The following is an 18022-nucleotide window of genomic DNA, read 5'->3' as shown; positions in this document are numbered from 1 at the left end:
GTTTGGCCAGTTTATATTGATTGGCTATAATATGATAGTTTTATTTTCTTCCTTATTATTAACTATTAATAGAATATCTACAACAGTACTAAATAATATCAGGCTTAAAATTTTTTAAAAAGAATATAAGATAAGAGAAAACATATATCTAAAAATATATTGTGTTCTTTTAGGTGTTTTAAGTGTAAAAGTAACAATTAGCTACTTGGTGATATTACTTCATCATTGTTATTACACCCCTGAATGACAGTGTAATTAGGTTCCATTTCTTTGAGAGCAACCTTGTTGAGACAAAAGCATGCAAATTTAGTGTGACCTCATTACAGATGCAGAGAACATGACTTTGTTTTTTTAAGAAAAAAATAGCAAGGACTAAACCAAAATCTTAGAGGAAAGTATCATCAAACTAGCTGAGAGTTCGTGCCCATCTGTGCACAGCAAGTCAATGAGAACTGACACCAGGTTTTTCAGCGATGAAATAGAAGTGATTTTATTGGGATGGCACCACCCAGGAGAAGGGGGGGCTGGTGCTCAAAATCCCAACTTGCCGGTGACTGACAGTCAAGAGGTTTGAATAGAACAAAAATGATGGGTAATCATGAGTAAGGGGCTTAGGGCTGTGGGGCTTGCCGATGGGTCCTTGATTACGTAAGCAGTTCATTTTCATCTTGTCAATAAGTTACCTTGGTGTGCAGGGGTGAAAGCTATACATCATGAGACCCATTGATTATATGCCGCCGAGCAGGTCTTGGGCTGAGCAATTTCTATAATCGCTAACAGGGTGCTATGGGGCTACCTTCCTTCCTGTGGCTGTGAACACAGCTTACAAACCTATTTTGTATTAAAGATATTTTTGAGGGTGTTAACACTCTAGCTTCAAAAATAAGATTAGAAAAATATCTTAGGGAACTCTGGGTAGAAAGTCACTGGGTTCTTGATTCTATTTTCTATGCTAGGAATTGATTGAACAGTGAAATCGCCCATTGGCAACAAAGCCCGAGTATACTTGAGCTGAGTTCATTTCCTGTTTTTCTCAGGCCTTATGAGTACTCCGTTTCCCGTCACCTTCACAGCTGGAAGTGCAAGCACCCCTGGAGCAGTGGGTCCCCTCTTCACCAGTCCTTGGCACGTATCAGGTACAGTAAGTCCAGAACAGAGTACACAGCCACATCTAAGCAACGGGTTTTAGGCAGTGCTGCTCAGTACAATATTTTACAACATAAAGATAGCTGGCTTAGATATATTATCAGACGTAGGTGTTCTTTTTTTAAATTTTTTATTTTTTTAAATAATTATTTATTGTTGAAAGTATTACATATGTCTGCCCCCCTTTTTATATTTCTTTTTTATTAATTTCTTTTTTTTATTGTTTAAAGTATTACATATGTCTCCTTTTTCTCCCATCGACCCCTGCCCAGCCACTCTCACCCCCAGGATGACGTAGGTGTTCTTTATATGTAATTAAAGTGTAGAGTCTTTGGTTTTTTTCACAGGTTGATTCCTTAAAGTATATCACATTGTGACAATTATACATACCCGTTACCTGGAGTGTTGACAGCGCCCATGTACTTTTTCTAGCACGTGTTTGTTTTTTTATCTTCCTCAGGGACCACTGGATCATCAGCAAGTACAACCACAGGAGCTGAAAAAACAAGTTCAGCTGACACAGGCTTCAGAGAAGGTGAGATCAAGAAATGAGTCAAATGCTATTTCTTCCATAGCTCCTTTTCACAAGCAGTCCTCTGTTTCCAGTCAGGGACAATTGTACCCTGAGAACAGCATTAGGAAATGGGGTCCAGCGACAGCACTGAGGCACCTGGAGGACTTTGGGAAAATATTCAATAGTTAGTCTTTCTATATTAAATCAAATATTAGTGATATATTTCTAAAGTACACTAAAATTTCTAAATTATGCTCAAATATGTAACAGAATTTAATCCACGTTAATACCATGGTAGTTAAATCTCTTTATTGCCATTAGGAAGAAAAATAATAAAAGGTCTCAAAGCTGACAGAAGCAGGAATAGAACCCAGAACCCTTAGCCTCCTCTGCAATAGCTACCGTTCCCTGATCAGTGCATAAAGCACACATAAAAAAAAAGCCAAATGAGGATATACTTGCCCTTGTGCATCACTGACTAAATTCCAACTATTATTAGTTTCATGAATAAGACATTATTGATACTCTTTAAACATAGATAATATTCATCAGTTAATGTAAGTCCCTCTTACATTTTCTCCTCTGCATCATATTTGCCTCTGCTCAGGTGTTAGATATTGTCCATCTGGTCTCTGCAGTTGTCCACCCACCTCACCTAATCTTAACACCGTGGGGTTCAAAGTGTGGTTCCCAGACCAGCAGCATCAACATCTCCTTTTAGAAATGAAAATTTGGGGGCCACCTCCCTAAAATCAGAATCTCTTAGAGTGAAACCCAGAACAGTGTATTAATCAACAAGCCCTTTTGGCAATCAGTGCTTATCAACGTTGAGAACATCTTTCTCCCTTTCCCTGCCAATTTATGCTTTAGTCAGTACCACTGGCTAGAATGGACTTCCTAAAACGCAACTGTGATCACGTCACTCCACTATGTAAAATCCTTCCATTGTTCTGGTTGCTTTAGGATAAATAAAAACTCCTTTACATATCACTAAAAGCCATGCCTTTAGAGTATGCATGGGACTTCCTTTTATGCCTTTATGATCTAATTCATGGTCTGATTTTAAGAACTAATCTATGGCCTGCTTTTGTTTTTCTACATTTATTTTCCTTTAGCAAATTTCTTGACTTAAAATTTATGTCACATACTTTTTTGGAATAAGCTGTAGTTTACATAAAAATAATGTGTTAAAAGATAGAATCTCCAGCAGCAGAAATTAAGAAACTGGTTATTTTCAATTAGATCAATGAACTGACTCAAACTTTAGGGTGATGACTTTTTAGTCTACAGTCCTTAAAATTTGAATCAGAATTATTTGGCTAATAGTGACAAGTCAATCAGTGAATTTTTTTTTTGGTTATCAGGTAGTAGTTTTAAACAGGGTTGCTGAAAGTTTGGTCCGCAAATGAGTACCATCAGAACTGTTGATTGCTGGTCATGATGTGGTAAGATCTGAAACAGAGAACAGGCATTTAGAAACAGCAGTCTTATCAGTGGTTGAGCGCCGATCTATGAACCAGGAGGTCATGGTTCAATTCAATTCCTGATCAGGGCACATGTGGAGTTACTGGCTAGTGACCCAGTAGGGGGCGTGCGGGAGGCAGCCGATCAATGATTCTCATCATTGATGTTTCTATCTCCCGTCCTCTCTGAAATCAATAAAAACATATTTTAAAAAATAGAAACAACAGTTTCACACAGTCCCTTTAATACCTCCTAAATAAAAGCTTATGTTTTAAATGATTTTATCAAAAAATATTTCTCTACCTTCATGGCATTTCCCAAAACACCAATATCGGGCAGATGGACATTTTTGCAGCACTGCTCTTTGACCACAAATCGTTGGAGAAGCAAAAGTTAGAGTGTAAACTCTGGGGCTAGACTACCTGGGTTTGGCTTCTGGACCTGCTGCCAACCAACCTAGTGACCTGGAGAAAGTCACTTACCCACGTCTGTTAAATGAGAATAATATTACCTGCCTCAGAGGATGCTTATAAGACTGGATGAGTGGATTTATGTCTGGGGTATTTTTTTAAACTGCTATTTTCCCTCCCCACCACAGCTGGAAAAGGAGCCCCTACTGCACTACCAGTGGAAACTGAGAAGAGCACACCCGGGGCATCAAGCACAGGAGCAACAAGCACAGGAAAAGCAGGCAAGTCAGGATGCGCACTTTAACGCCTGTGAGATGGTCCTGAACATATTCCAGGTTGAACTAAAGATGAAGCTGTGTGTGACATTAGATCCTCTAGCTGCAGAAACTCTAGGTGTCATTGAAGATTTCGTTTACATTGGAATCCTCGATTCCGTCACATGAGAGTGACATGTAGAATCCTACCGCTCTAGAAGTAACGCCCCTTCCTTGCTGTTATGCCAGGGACCTCAGAAGGACCAGAGGACTTCACCACCGCACCTGGGAGCCAGAGCACCAGCGGAGGAGACACAACTGCCCCAGGCACAACCTCGGGAGGCAGAGCAGGTATGGAAGTGGGGGCTCAGAAGTATTTTCTTACTGACCACAGGGAAGCCACCAGCGGCTTCTACTGGGTTATTAGCTGTTAGTCAATGTGCACGTTCATCATGTCACCATCCCTGCATCTACGGGCTGAATGGCTGTATTTCACTAACATCAGCTCACAGGTGACTTAGAGCAAGGAGTATTATATTGCAGACTCCTGCCTTTGAACATCTGAGGCTCTGAGTCTGGGTGGGGCTCAGGTCATGGTTTGCAATCTTGACTACACATTGGAATTGACTAGAGACATTTTTTGGAAAATGCACAATGAAGGGCCTTTTAATGACTAGTTGAATCAGAACTCCTGGAGGAAGAGCCCAGGCACAAATGTTGTTTAAAAGCCTTATAGTTGGTTTCAATGGGTTGAGAGCCACTAGGGTAGTATATCTGTATGTGTAGTAAGCAACCCAGGTGATTCTTATAATTAATTTTTAGAAACAGTGAGGCTAGTATTTCTGTATGTGTAGTAAGCAACCCAGGTGACTCTTATAATTAATTTTTAGAAACAGTGAACTTGAAATGCTTTAAGTGTGAACAAATATATGCAAAGTATTTGAAAGAAGAGAACAGCAAAATCTGTTCTGCTTACCCATAGCTCGATGGAATATATGTATTTATTGTTTATTTTGAAAGGGACTGAGTCATCAGCTGGGGAAACGACCAGAGCACCAAGCGGTGAAGGGACACCCTCTGAGGAAGGCAAGTCAGGTGAGCAGAGGGTGTCGTTCAGAGGCCGTGGCTTTGTCAAAAAGGACCAAATTAAATCAGAGCTGGCTGATTTCACTCAAATTCATCATCTACCATCCAAAAAAAATAAAAAATAAAAGGGTATAAAAATGATTAACATTTTCTTTTAAAAACATATATTTTTATTGATTTCAAAGAGGAAGGGAGAGGGAGAGATAGAAACATTGATGATGAGAGAGGATCATGGATCGGCTGGCTCCTGCATGCTTTCCACTGGGGATCGAGCCCGCAACCCGGGCATGTGCGCTTGACTGGAATTGAACCCAGGACCTTTCAGTCCGAAAGCCAACACTCTATCCACTGAGCTAAACCAGCTAGTACAAAATGATGCACATTTTCAAGATTTTTCATTTTTCTGGCTTCTCCAATCTTCCCTTCAAAAGTGGCGCAGTATTGGGTTGTCACAATAAGGCACATGCTCTCCCCATACTGTGTTTGTCAGGGGTAACAGCAGAGTCTGGGAATTACTGTTGGAACTGGCAGTAGCAGCACAGCTAGACCACTGCTTCCAGCCCAACAGGGATCTCAGCAGGCAAGGTGCAGTCTCACTTTGGTGGTGCTCCATCATGAGTTTAGCTGAGACCCCACATTCTTATGAGGACTGTAAGTGCGTTTAGTAAAGGCTATGGCTATCATTTTAGGACAAATATAGGTAGTGGGAGCATTTTCAACACAATCATCTATGTAGACTAGAATTGCCAAATAAAAACCACAGAATGCCATTTACATTTTAAATTACTCATAAGTAAGAAATAATTTTTTAGTATAAGTATGTTCTATGCAATAATTGGGACATGGCTGTTTGTTGCTTATCTGGAATTCAAATGTAACTGGGGGTCCTGTATTTTTCTTTGCTAACTCTGGCAATCCCCGTGTGGCCTGATTACCACCATTCTTTTTAAACAGGAACCACTGGAGGGGAAAATGCAGCCACCACTGGAGCTGCTGGTGAAGAGACTTCTGGAGCATCAGGTACTGAAAGAACATAGTCAGAATAAATCTAGACAACAGAAATGTGATGTCTTTACTCAAAATTTTGTCAGAGATAAGGTTTCCTGGGGAAATTTAACTCATTATTTGTGTAATGTGAAAACTGAAGAAGATCAGAGATAAATTAATAGCTATTTATGATGTGTTGCATCATACTCTAGAGAACATAGGGGCAGAGTAGAGTCAGGTATTTGTTCTCTTAGAGCTTAATTTTCAAGCAAGAGAAATGAGTATTTATATCAATGCAAAGGCAAAGGCCATGCAAGGCACAAGGTAATCAAAGTTAAGGAAATGTTCAATGACAAGTGTTGGAGTGGGAACTCAAGAGGAAATTCTAGCAAGAGAAGGGATTAGATTGGGATTTACTCTCTTTTGAAAAGAATATGATATTATGCTCAATGCAGTTTGACTATATCGACATGCTTTAACTTGAGCAAAACTCAAAACATAAGTACGTTGAGCAAAAGTGTAGGGATATATTCAATTCCAGGGGAATAAAGAGCAGTCATCTTTCTAGTATTGGGGAACTAGAAATGAAAACAAATTCTCCCAACCCAGAGACCCTGGCCACAAAGCAAACATTTTTATTATTTAATATGGATTAAATTAGAAAGTGATGCAAATTACAGGCCATTTGCTAAGCAGTTGTAAAAACAGACCTCTCACCAAGCAGACACAACCCATTACCTTCAAGTTCTCAAGAAAAATTATATTGGTCCTCAAGCAACAAAACCTGATAGCACTATTTATTACACATAGTTCATTCTAAACTCATCTGGTAGTTGGGTGCCATCTGGTTAGTTCACTCGTTTCCTACAAAGGGAAAATAAACCTCCTATCTTGATGACAGGAGGAAGTTTTATAACCAGAGGAAAACAAGGGAAACATCTCCCTAATGTTTGCATCTCAAAGAGACAGTGCCAGAGTTCTTGAGAAAGACACTCCTTGGGTATTATGATGGCAAGAGGCCTATAAGTTTTTTTAAAAAAGATTTCAATAAATTTCCAAGACACAGAGAAAGAACTTAAAAATACAAAATTTCTAAAGTCAATGTTCTAAGAAAAAGAAGGGGAAAGTCCCTTATTTCTGAGAGAATTAAGCTTCACTCTTATTTTAAATTATTTTTCCTCACACAAGCCAGCCTCAGAAAATGATCAATTTCATATTTTAATGAGCTAACTTTTTGTTTCTATTATAAAATGAAGCCACGCTCAGCTATCCCCTGGGGCAACCCCTGGAGCTGGATGTGGCAGCCCCCTAGGGAACCAGGCGCTGGACCCAAAGTCCTGGGAGGTCAGACAAATCTGGACCTGACTTTTCAGCTGTTCCCAACTATCAAAAGAGAAAGAAAACAAAAAGAAAAATTCAACTTAAGAGTTTACATAGCAAAAAACAAATGCTTAAATTTAGAATCCAAAATCACATTAAAATAATTTCAATAATAATTTCTATTTCTTTTTAGTGAATTTTTTTTCAAAATCAGGAAATCCATGAATATAGTTCATCATACTAACATATCTAAGAATAAAAACAACTAGTGATATAGAGGCTGAAAAGGCACTTGATAAGCATTTGATAACCATTTCTGACGAGGAAAAAATACTTCAAAATAAACAACCTGCTAAAATAGTGCCCATAGGTAAAAATTGCTCTTAGAATCAATATTATACTGTAACCTCAGTTTTCTTGTCTGCAAACGTGGGCAATGTAATCTATTAAGTGAGGATCCCATGAAATAATGAATAAATGTATGTCAAAGCACATTTTTTGGAATGTATGGAGTAATAATTATTATTAATATAGAAAATGGACATTTCTGTAATCGTTATTTGGAAGTCATTTTATTTTATTTTTAAATATATTTTATTGATTTTTTACAGAGAAGAAGGGAGAGAGATAGAGAGTTAGAAACATCGATGAGAGAGAGAGAAACATCGATCAGCTGCCTCCTGCACATTTCCTACTGGGGATGTGCCCGCAACCAAGGTACATGCCCTCGACCGGAATCGAACCTGGGACCTTTCAGTCCACAGGCCGACGCTCTATCCACTGAGCCAAACCGGTTTCTGCTGGAAGTCATTTTAAACCAGAATTGGTTACCTCACAGTTTATGAAATTCTATAAATGAACTCTTTCCATTTTTTCCTTTACAACAGGTACACCTGGGACATCAGGTGGCACAACTGCTGGAGGTGAAAGTACATCTGAGTCACCCAGCAGTGGGACTACAAGTTCATCAAATAAGCTAGGTGAGATAACTAAATACAACAAAAATTCACAAAACCTTATTGGTGTAGACACTTGTTTATTTATAAGAGGATCTTTCCTGTTTAAAAATCAGAACTCTGAAATTCAAATATGTGAATCAATTGGGAAGATTGCCATTACATTCCTTGTCTGCTATTCAGTGTTTATGCGCTATTGGGATGTCAGTTAGTGTGACCAATGATGTCACAGATAATGACATTGATGTGATAGTTCAGATATTCTCTATTACTAAACAAGCTTAGTACAGCATTTTAAAATTGATATTCCAATTTAGAAATCACTTGCATATTTTTTGATACAACCATAGTGGAGTTAAGTGAAAAGTAATAGTGACAATCTAACATTTCATCTTATGTTTGGTCCTTAAATGAAGATTTGGAGTTAGGCTTCTTTTGAGTTACATACTTTGCTCATCCACTTAGTTACATTTCTTTATCTAAGGTCTGCATTGTTCTACAAAAAAACCCACTGAGGCAACAAACAAAAATGCATAATGGTTAAAAGTGCTAAATAATTATAAGATATGTCAGCCATTTTTGCATTTCATTGATTGACAATATAATTTTTCAATACTAGAAATATTTAAGAGTTCAATAAATTATTTCGTTTCTTGAATAATAGGCCGCTGGTTACAAAAAGTTTATCAACAAGGATTTCAAATTTCAAGTTAGAAATTTTATTTTTACAAAAACTGCTATCTTGAGTACTTAGAAAATTTTTGTGGTTCCTTGGTATACAAAAATATCATGGTATAAAATATTAACATATTTTCTATAAGTTTTTAATTGAACAAAAAAAGTGATTTAGAATTGTGATGAAAAGCTATTCCAATTTCTGAAGAAAATTTAACAAATAACATTCCACACCAAAGATGTAAATATAATTCTTCAAATTAAAGTATCATACATTACATTCTTATAATCTGCTTTTTTTATTTGTTATATATTTTGAACATTTTTATCTATGTATTTAAATACCAGCAGCATCAAATTTATTTACTATCTAGTAGACTATCATGCAGAAACATCATAATTTAATAATATTATTTTTAATGTAATTTTTTGAATAAGAAATATATTTGTACAGTCCAAAAATCAAAAGTTTATAAAGGTAAATCCAGAAGTCTTGCTGTCATCCTACCCCTTTCCTCATTGGTAACCCTTTTTTATTAGTATGCTTTCAGTGTTTTCTAATACAAATACAAGCTAATGCAAATATACATTCTTTTTTTAAAATTTAATTTTATTTATTTTTTATTATAGATTAGATGTATATATATATATATTTTTTTCTTTATTGATTAACTAAACAGAATTCTTGGTTTACTTTCATACCCATAGCTGTTCTCCCAATCCTCTCTATATCAATAAATGGTACCATAACTGACTCAGTTGACTCAGGAAAAAATTAGAGTTATCTTTGATGTCTCTCTTCTTTTTATTTTGCACTTCCTACATACAGACAAGGCCTCTTAAAGCTATTTCAAAAACATATCCTGAACCCATTCACTTTTCTCAATCTCCTTTATTACTACTCTAGGCCAAGATACTCATATATCATTTGGGTTCCTGAAATCACTTCTTTTTAAAATTTATTATTATTATTATTTTATTTTATTTTATTTTGTAAAATATATTTCCATTTCAGAGATGAAAGGAGAGGGAGAGAGAGACATCAATGATGAGAGATAATCATTTATTAGCTGCCTCCTGCATGCTCATCAATGGGGATAAAGCCTGCAACGCAGGCATGTACCCTGACTGGAAATTGAACCATGACTTCCTGGTTCATAGGTTGACAAAAAAAAAAACCACTGAGCACAAAGTCCAAACCTGAAATCATCTCTTACTGGTTTTTCTACTTCTATAATGCACCCTTTACCATATATTCTCTACAGAGTGGAAAGAAGGATTTTAAATATATATAAATGTATAGCTCCCTTGCATAAAACTATACTCTATTGCATTTAGAAAAATGTGCAACTTTTCTCTCATTTCAAATAGCTTACCCAATCCAATGAATATATCTTCACCTTCTAATGATTTCCCACTAACCTCCTATTGATACCTATAAATTGACCATCTAGTTCTGCTTCTCTAGCACATGTAATTCAGTTATCCTTATGGCCTTTGCAGCGGCTGTTTCCACTGCCTATGATATTTCCTATGACTGTGTGCTTCTTGTCATATCTCAAAATAAATGGCATCTTTTCAGAGAGACTTTGCTAGCCAGGCTATCTAAAATGAAATCCCAGTTGCTCAGAATTTCCTCTCTTTATTTTAGTGCTTTGAGGCTTTCTTTGTTTGTAAATTTCTTTGTTTGGTTGGATAGTAATTTTACTTTAATGTCTACATGTCTCTCACATCTACTAGGGTTATCGATGGGATTAGAGAACTATCTAATAACTAGGTAAATCTTAGAGAAATGATTTAAACTATTTTAAGTTTTTTCTCTATAAAAATGGAAAGTAATACCATACATATCATAGGATTGTTCTGATGCTAAAATGAGGTAATACTTATAAATTTCTGAGAACATACATGGCATATAAAATATTCAATAATGTTAAATGAGTAAATATTTTGGAAGAAGGTACACTGTAGAAAAACAAAAGGTATAATAAAATAGGATGGTGGCAACAGGAATGAAGATGCACAAAACTATAGTTTAGAAAGAAGGCAGCATAAGCCCTAAGGTTAACCAAGGACCAGAACAACTTTAAAACAATGTATTTTTATTAAATGTTTTCATAGGAACAACTGGACAATCTGCTGAAGGATCAGGAACCACAATGGTACCATCATCTGGAGTGACAAGAACAACCATCACATCAGCTGGAGAATCAGGCAACACTAGAAAAACAGAAACAACTAGATCATATGATGTAGGTTCACAGTCAACAGGACCTTCATCTGAAGGATTAAAGACAACAGAGGCAGCAACTGGAATGCTAGGGACAACTGGTTCATCCACCAAAACACCAACTGGAGGATTACAAACAACTGGATCAGAAGCTGGAGGATCAGGGACCACAGAAGTATCAACTGGAGAAACAGGAACAACTGTAACATCTACAACAGGTTCAGAAACAACTAAACTAATATCTGAAAGAGTAGGGACAACAAGACCATCAGCTGTAGAGTCAGAGACAACTGGTGGAATGTCAGGAAACACTGGTGTAACACCTGAGGGATTAGGAACAACTGGAAGATCAGCATCTGGAACAACTGAATCATCTGCTAAAGGTTCTAGAACAACTGAATCACCATCTAAAGGAACTGGGACAACCACAACCCCAGCAGAAGAAAAAGGAACAACTGCTCCAACAGCTGAAATGCCAGGATCCACTGGTGTAACACCTGGAGGATCAGCGACAATAGGAACATCAGAATCTGGAACAACTGGGTCACCTGTTAAAGGTTCTAGAACAACAGAATCACCATCTAAAGGAAGTGGGACAACCAGAACCCCAGCCGAAGGGAAAGGAACCACGGTCTCAATGGGTCACATGTCAGGAACTACTGGTGTAACACCTGAAGGATCAGGGACAACTGGAACATCGTTCAGAGATTCAGGAACAAGTGAATCATCATCTGAAAGACCAGGGACAACCAGGTCATCTGCTGCAGGGACAGGGACAACTGAATCACCATCTGAAGGAACTGGGACAACTAGAACGCCAGCAGAAGGGAAAGGATCAATAGTCTCAATGGTTCCCATGTCAGGAACTACTGGTGTAACACCTGGAGGATCAGCCACAACAGGAATGTCGGAATCTGGAACAACTGGATCATCTGCTACAGGTTCAGGAACAACTGAATCACCATCTAAAGGAACTGGGACAACCAGAACCCCAGCAGAAGGAAAAGGAACAACGGTCTCAATGGGTCACATGTCAGGAACTACTGGTGTAGCACCTGAAGGATCAGGGACAACTGGAACATCGTTCAGAGGTTCAGGAACAAGTGAATCATCATCTGAAAGACCAGGGACAACCAGGTCATCTGCTGCAGGGACAGGGACAACTGAATCACCATCTGAAGGAACTGGGACAACCAGAACCCCAGCAGAAGAGAAAGGAACAACTGGTCAAACAGCTGAAATGCCAGGATCCACTGTTGTAACACCTGGAGAATCAGGGACAACTGGAACATCAGGATCTGGAACAACTGAAACATCTGCTAAAGGGTCTCAAACACCTGAATCATCATCTGAAGGACCTGCAACAAGCAGGCCATCTGAGGGAGTGACAGGAACCACTGGCCCAACAGGTGGAATGTCAGAAACCACTGGTGTGGCACCTGGGGAATTTGCAACAACTGGATCATCTGCTCAGGGTTCTGGGACAACAGAATCACCATCTAAAGGAACTGGGACAACCAGAACCCCAGCAGAAGGGAAAGGAACCACGGTCTCAATGGGTCACATGTCAGGAACTACTGGTGTAGCACCTGAAGGATCAGGGACAACTGGAACATCTTTCAGAGGTTCAGGAACAGGGGAATCATCATCTGAAAGGCCAGGGACAACCAGGTCATCTGCTGAAGGGACAGGGACAACTGGCCCAACAGGTGGAATGTCAGGAACCACTGGTGTGGCACCTGGGGAATTTGCAACAACTGGATCATCTGCTCAGGGTTCGGAGACAACAGAGTCACCATCTAAAGGAACTGGGACAACCAGAACTCCAGCCGAAGGGAAAGGATCAATAGTCTCAATGGTTCCCATGTCAGGAACTACTGCTGTAACACCTGAAGGATCAGGGACAACAGGAATGTCAGAATCTGGAACAACTGGATCATCTGCTACAGGTTCAGGAACAACTGAATCACCATCTAAAGGAACTGGGACAACCAGAACCCCAGCAGAAGGAAAAGGAACCACGGTCTCAATGGGTCACATGTCAGGAACTACTGGTGTAGCACCTGAAGGATCAGGGACAACTGGAACATCTTTCAGAGGTTCAGGAACAACTGAATCACCATCTGAAGGAACTGGGACAACCAGGTCATCTGCTGAAGAGACAGGGACAACTAGCCCAACAGGTGGAATGTCAGGAACCACAGCTGTATCACCTGTAGAATCAGGGACAACAGGAACATCAGAATCAGAAACAACTGAAACATCTACTAAAGGGACTCAAACACCTGAATCATCATCTGAAGGACCTGCAACAAGCAGGCCATCTGAGGGAGAGAAAGGAACCACTGGCCCAACAGGTGGAATGTCAGGAACCACTGGTGTGGCACCTGGGGAATTAGCAACAACTGGGTCACCTGCTCAGGGTTCTGAGACAACAGAATCACCATCTAAAGGAACTGGGACAACCAGAACCCCAGCAGAAGGGAAAGGAACCACGGTCTCAATGGGTCACATGTCAGGAACTACTGGTGTAGCACCTGAAGGATCAGGGACAACTGGAACATCGTTCAGAGGTTCAGGAACAAGTGAATCATCATCTGAAAGACCAGGGACAACCAGGTCATCTGCTGCAGGGACAGGGACAACTGAATCACCATCTGAAGGAACTGAGACAACCAGAACCCCAGCAGAAGAGAAAGGAACAACTGGTCAAACAGCTGAAATGCCAGGATCCACTGTTGTAACACCTGGAGAATCAGGGACAACTGGAACATCAGGATCTGGAACAACTGAAACATTTGCTAAAGGGTCTCAAACACCTGAATCATCATCTGAAGGACCTGCAACAAGCAGGCCATCTGAGGGAGTGACAGGAACCACTGGCCCAACAGGTGGAATGTCAGAAACCACTGGTGTGGCACCTGGGGAATTTGCAACAACTGGATCATCTGCTCAGGGTTCTGGGACAACAGAATCACCATCTAAAGGAACTGGGACAACCAGAACCCCAGCAGAAGGGAAAGGAACCACGGTCTCAATGGGTCACATGTCAGGAACTACTGGTGTAGCACCTGAAGGATCAGGGACAACTGGAACATCTTTCAGAGGTTCAGGAACAGGGGAATCATCATCTGAAAGGCCAGGGACAACCAGGTCATCTGCTGAAGGGACAGGGACAACTGGCCCAACAGGTGGAATGTCAGGAACCACTGGTGTGGCACCTGGGGAATTTGCAACAACTGGATCATCTGCTCAGGGTTCGGAGACAACAGAGTCACCATCTAAAGGAACTGGGACAACCAGAACTCCAGCCGAAGGGAAAGGATCAATAGTCTCAATGGTTCCCATGTCAGGAACTACTGCTGTAACACCTGAAGGATCAGGGACAACAGGAATGTCAGAATCTGGAACAACTGGATCATCTGCTACAGGTTCAGGAACAACTGAATCACCATCTAAAGGAACTGGGACAACCAGAACCCCAGCAGAAGGAAAAGGAACCACGGTCTCAATGGGTCACATGTCAGGAACTACTGGTGTAGCACCTGAAGGATCAGGGACAACTGGAACATCTTTCAGAGGTTCAGGAACAACTGAATCACCATCTGAAGGAACTGGGACAACCAGGTCATCTGCTGAAGAGACAGGGACAACTAGCCCAACAGGTGGAATGTCAGGAACCACAGCTGTATCACCTGTAGAATCAGGGACAACAGGAACATCAGAATCAGAAACAACTGAAACATCTACTAAAGGGTCTCAAACACCTGAATCATCATCTGAAGGACCTGCAACAAGCAGGCCATCTGAGGGAGAGAAAGGAACCACTGGCCCAACAGGTGGAATGTCAGGAACCACTGGTGTGGCACCTGGGGAATTAGCAACAACTGGATCACCTGCTCAGGGTTCTGAGACAACAGAATCACCATCTAAAGGAACTGGGACAACCAGAACCCCAGCAGAAGGAAAAGGAACAACGGTCTCAATGGGTCACATGTCAGGAACTACTGGTGTAGCACCTGAAGGATCAGGGACAACTGGAACATCGTTCAGAGGTTCAGGAACAAGTGAATCATCATCTGAAAGACCAGGGACAACCAGGTCATCTGCTGCAGGGACAGGGACAACTGAATCACCATCTGAAGGAACTGGGACAACCAGAACCCCAGCAGAAGAGAAAGGAACAACTGGTCAAACAGCTGAAATGCCAGGATCCACTGTTGTAACACCTGGAGAATCAGGGACAACTGGAACATCAGGATCTGGAACAACTGAAACATCTGCTAAAGGGTCTCAAACACCTGAATCATCATCTGAAGGACCTGCAATAAGCAGGCCATCTGAGGGAGTGACAGGAACCACTGGCCCAACAGGTGGAATGTCAGGAACCACTGGTGTGGCACCTGGGGAATTTGCAACAACTGGATCATCTGCTCAGGGCTCTGGGACAACAGAGTCACCATCTAAAGGAACTGGGACAACCAGAACCCCAGCAGAAGGGAAAGGAACCACGGTCTCAATGGGTCACATGTCAGGAACTACTGGTGTAACACCTGGAGGATCAGGCACAACAGGAATGTCGGAATCTGGAACAACTGGATCATCTGCTACAGGTTCAGGAACAACTGAATCACCATCTAAAGGAACTGGGACAACCAGAACCCCAGAAGAAGAAAAAGGAACAACGGTCTCAATGGGTCACATGTCAGGAACTACTGGTGTAGCACCTGAAGGATCAGGGACAACTGGAACATCTTTCAGAGGTTCAGGAACAACCGAATCATCATCTGAAAGACCAGGGACAACCAGGTCATCCGCTGGAGGGACAGGGACAACTGGCCCAACAGGTGGAATGTCAGGAACCTCTGGTGTGGCATCTGGGGAATTAGCAACAACTGGATCACCCTCTCAGGGCTCTGGGACAACAGAATCACCATCTAAAGGAACTGGGACAACCAGAACCCCAGCAGAAGAAAAAGGAACAACTGGTCCAACAGCTGAAATGCCAGGATCCACTGGTGTAACACCTGGAAGATCAGGGACAACTGGAACATCAGAATCTGGAACAACTGGATCACCTGTTACAGGCTCTAGAACAACTGAATCACCTTCTAAAGCAACTGGGACAACCAGAACCCCAGAAGAAGAGAAAGGAAAAACGGTCTTAATTGGTCACATGTCAGGAACTACTGGTGTAACACCTGAAGGATCAGGGACAACTGGAACATCTTTCAGAGGTTCAGGAACAACTGTTTCACCATCTGAAGGAACTGGGACAACCAGGTCATCTGCTGAAGGGACAGGGACAACTGGTCCAACGGGTGGAATGTCAGGATCCACTGTTGTAACACCTGTAGGATCAGGGGCAACAGGAACATCAAAATCTGAAACAACTGAAACATCTGCTAAAGGGTCTCAAACACCTGAATCATCATCTGAAGGACCTGTAACAAGCAGGCCATCTGAGGGAGGGACAGGAACCACTGGCCCAACTGGTGGAATGTCAGGAACCACTGGTGTGGCACCTGGGGAATTAGCAACAACTGGATCACCTGCTCAGGGTTCTGGGACAACAGAATCACCATCTAAAGGAACTGGGACAACCACAACCCCAGCAGAAGGGAAAGAAACAACTGGTCCTACAGCTGAAATGCCAGGATCCACTGGTGGAACACCTGGAGGATCAACGACAACAGGAACATCAGAATCTGGAACAACTGGGTCACCTGTTAAAGGTTCTTGGACAACTGAATCACCTTCTAAAGGAAGTGGTACAACCAGAACCCCAGCAGAAGGGAAAGGAACCACGGTCTCAATGGGTCACATATCAGGAACTACTGTTGTAACATCTGAAGTATCAGGGACAACTGGAACATCGTTCAGAGGTTCAGGAACAACTGAATCACCATCTGAAGGAACTGGGACAACCAGGTCATCTGCTGGAGGGACAGGGACAACTGGCCCAACAAGTGGAATGTCAGGAACCACAACTGTAGCACCTGTAGAATCAGGGACAACAGGAACATCTTTCAGAGGTTCAGAAACAACTCAATCACCATCTGAAGGAACTGGGACAACCAGAATCCTAGCAGAAGAGAAAGGAACAACTGGTCAAACAGCTGAAATGCCAGGATCCACTGGTGTAACACCCAGACGTTCAGGTACATCTGTAAGATCAGAATCTGGAGCAACTGGGTCAGCTGCTACAGGTTCAGGAACAAGTAAATCATCATCTGAAGAAACTACAACAACCAGACCATCAGCTGAAGGGACAGGAACAACTGTCTCAACAGGTGGAATTTCAAGATCCACTGGTGTAACACCCGCTGGATCAGGGACAACTGGATCATCAGCTAAAGGTTCAGGCACAACTGAATCCTCCTCTGAAAGAACAGGGACAACCAGATCATCCACTGGAGGGACAGGAACCACTAGTCCACCCGGTGAAATGTCAGGAACCACTGTTGTGCCACCTATGGAATCAGCGACAACTGTATCATCTGTTAAGGGTTCTGGGACAACAGAATCACCATCTAAAGGAACTGGGACAACCAGAACCCAAGCAGAAGGGAAAGGAACAACTGGTCCAACAGCTGAAATGCCAGGATCCACTGGTGTAACCCACCCAGGTTCAGGGACAACTGTAAGATCAGAATCTGGAGCCACTGGATCATCTGTTAAAGGTTCAGGAACAACTGAATCATCATCTGAAAAAACTACAACAACCAGACCATCAGCTGAAGGGTCAGGGACAACTGGATTTGTAGCTGGTACCACTAGATCTACTCAAGGAAGATCTGGATCATCAACTGAAGTGGGAAGAACAACGATGATGCCAGGAAGTGATATTACCACATCTGGAGGTAAATCAATTTAGTCAAAAATAGACCTAAGAGTTTGGGTAATATGAGTTTTGGTCCAATAATTTGGAACTATACCTATAAATTTATCAGAATTAGACTATTTACTACTTGAATTTT

General features: G+C 41.2%; 1 protein-coding gene across 1 annotated transcript in view; it reads left to right on the top strand.

Annotated features, from left to right (window-relative positions):
- LOC139006447 (mucin-19) overlaps positions 1 to 18022 on the top strand; it is a 98198-nt gene that overhangs the window by 26875 nt on the left and 53301 nt on the right. The window contains exons 30-36 of the mRNA XM_070408816.1: positions 1038 to 1141; positions 1607 to 1681; positions 3723 to 3927; positions 4038 to 4139; positions 5829 to 5894; positions 8069 to 8161; positions 10934 to 17485. Of these exons, the coding sequence (XP_070264917.1) occupies positions 1038 to 1141; positions 1607 to 1681; positions 3723 to 3927; positions 4038 to 4139; positions 5829 to 5894; positions 8069 to 8161; positions 10934 to 17485 (7197 nt within the window). The remainder of the gene's footprint in view (positions 1 to 1037; positions 1142 to 1606; positions 1682 to 3722; positions 3928 to 4037; positions 4140 to 5828; positions 5895 to 8068; positions 8162 to 10933; positions 17486 to 18022) is intronic.

This window comes from Myotis yumanensis, unplaced genomic scaffold (genome assembly GCF_028538775.1).
Source record: "Myotis yumanensis isolate MYYU_CA2020_CCGP unplaced genomic scaffold, mMyoYum1.0.hap1 SCAF_3, whole genome shotgun sequence".
Classification (NCBI taxonomy): domain Eukaryota; kingdom Metazoa; phylum Chordata; class Mammalia; order Chiroptera; family Vespertilionidae; genus Myotis; species Myotis yumanensis.
This window is presented reverse-complemented; position numbering and strand designations above follow the sequence as displayed.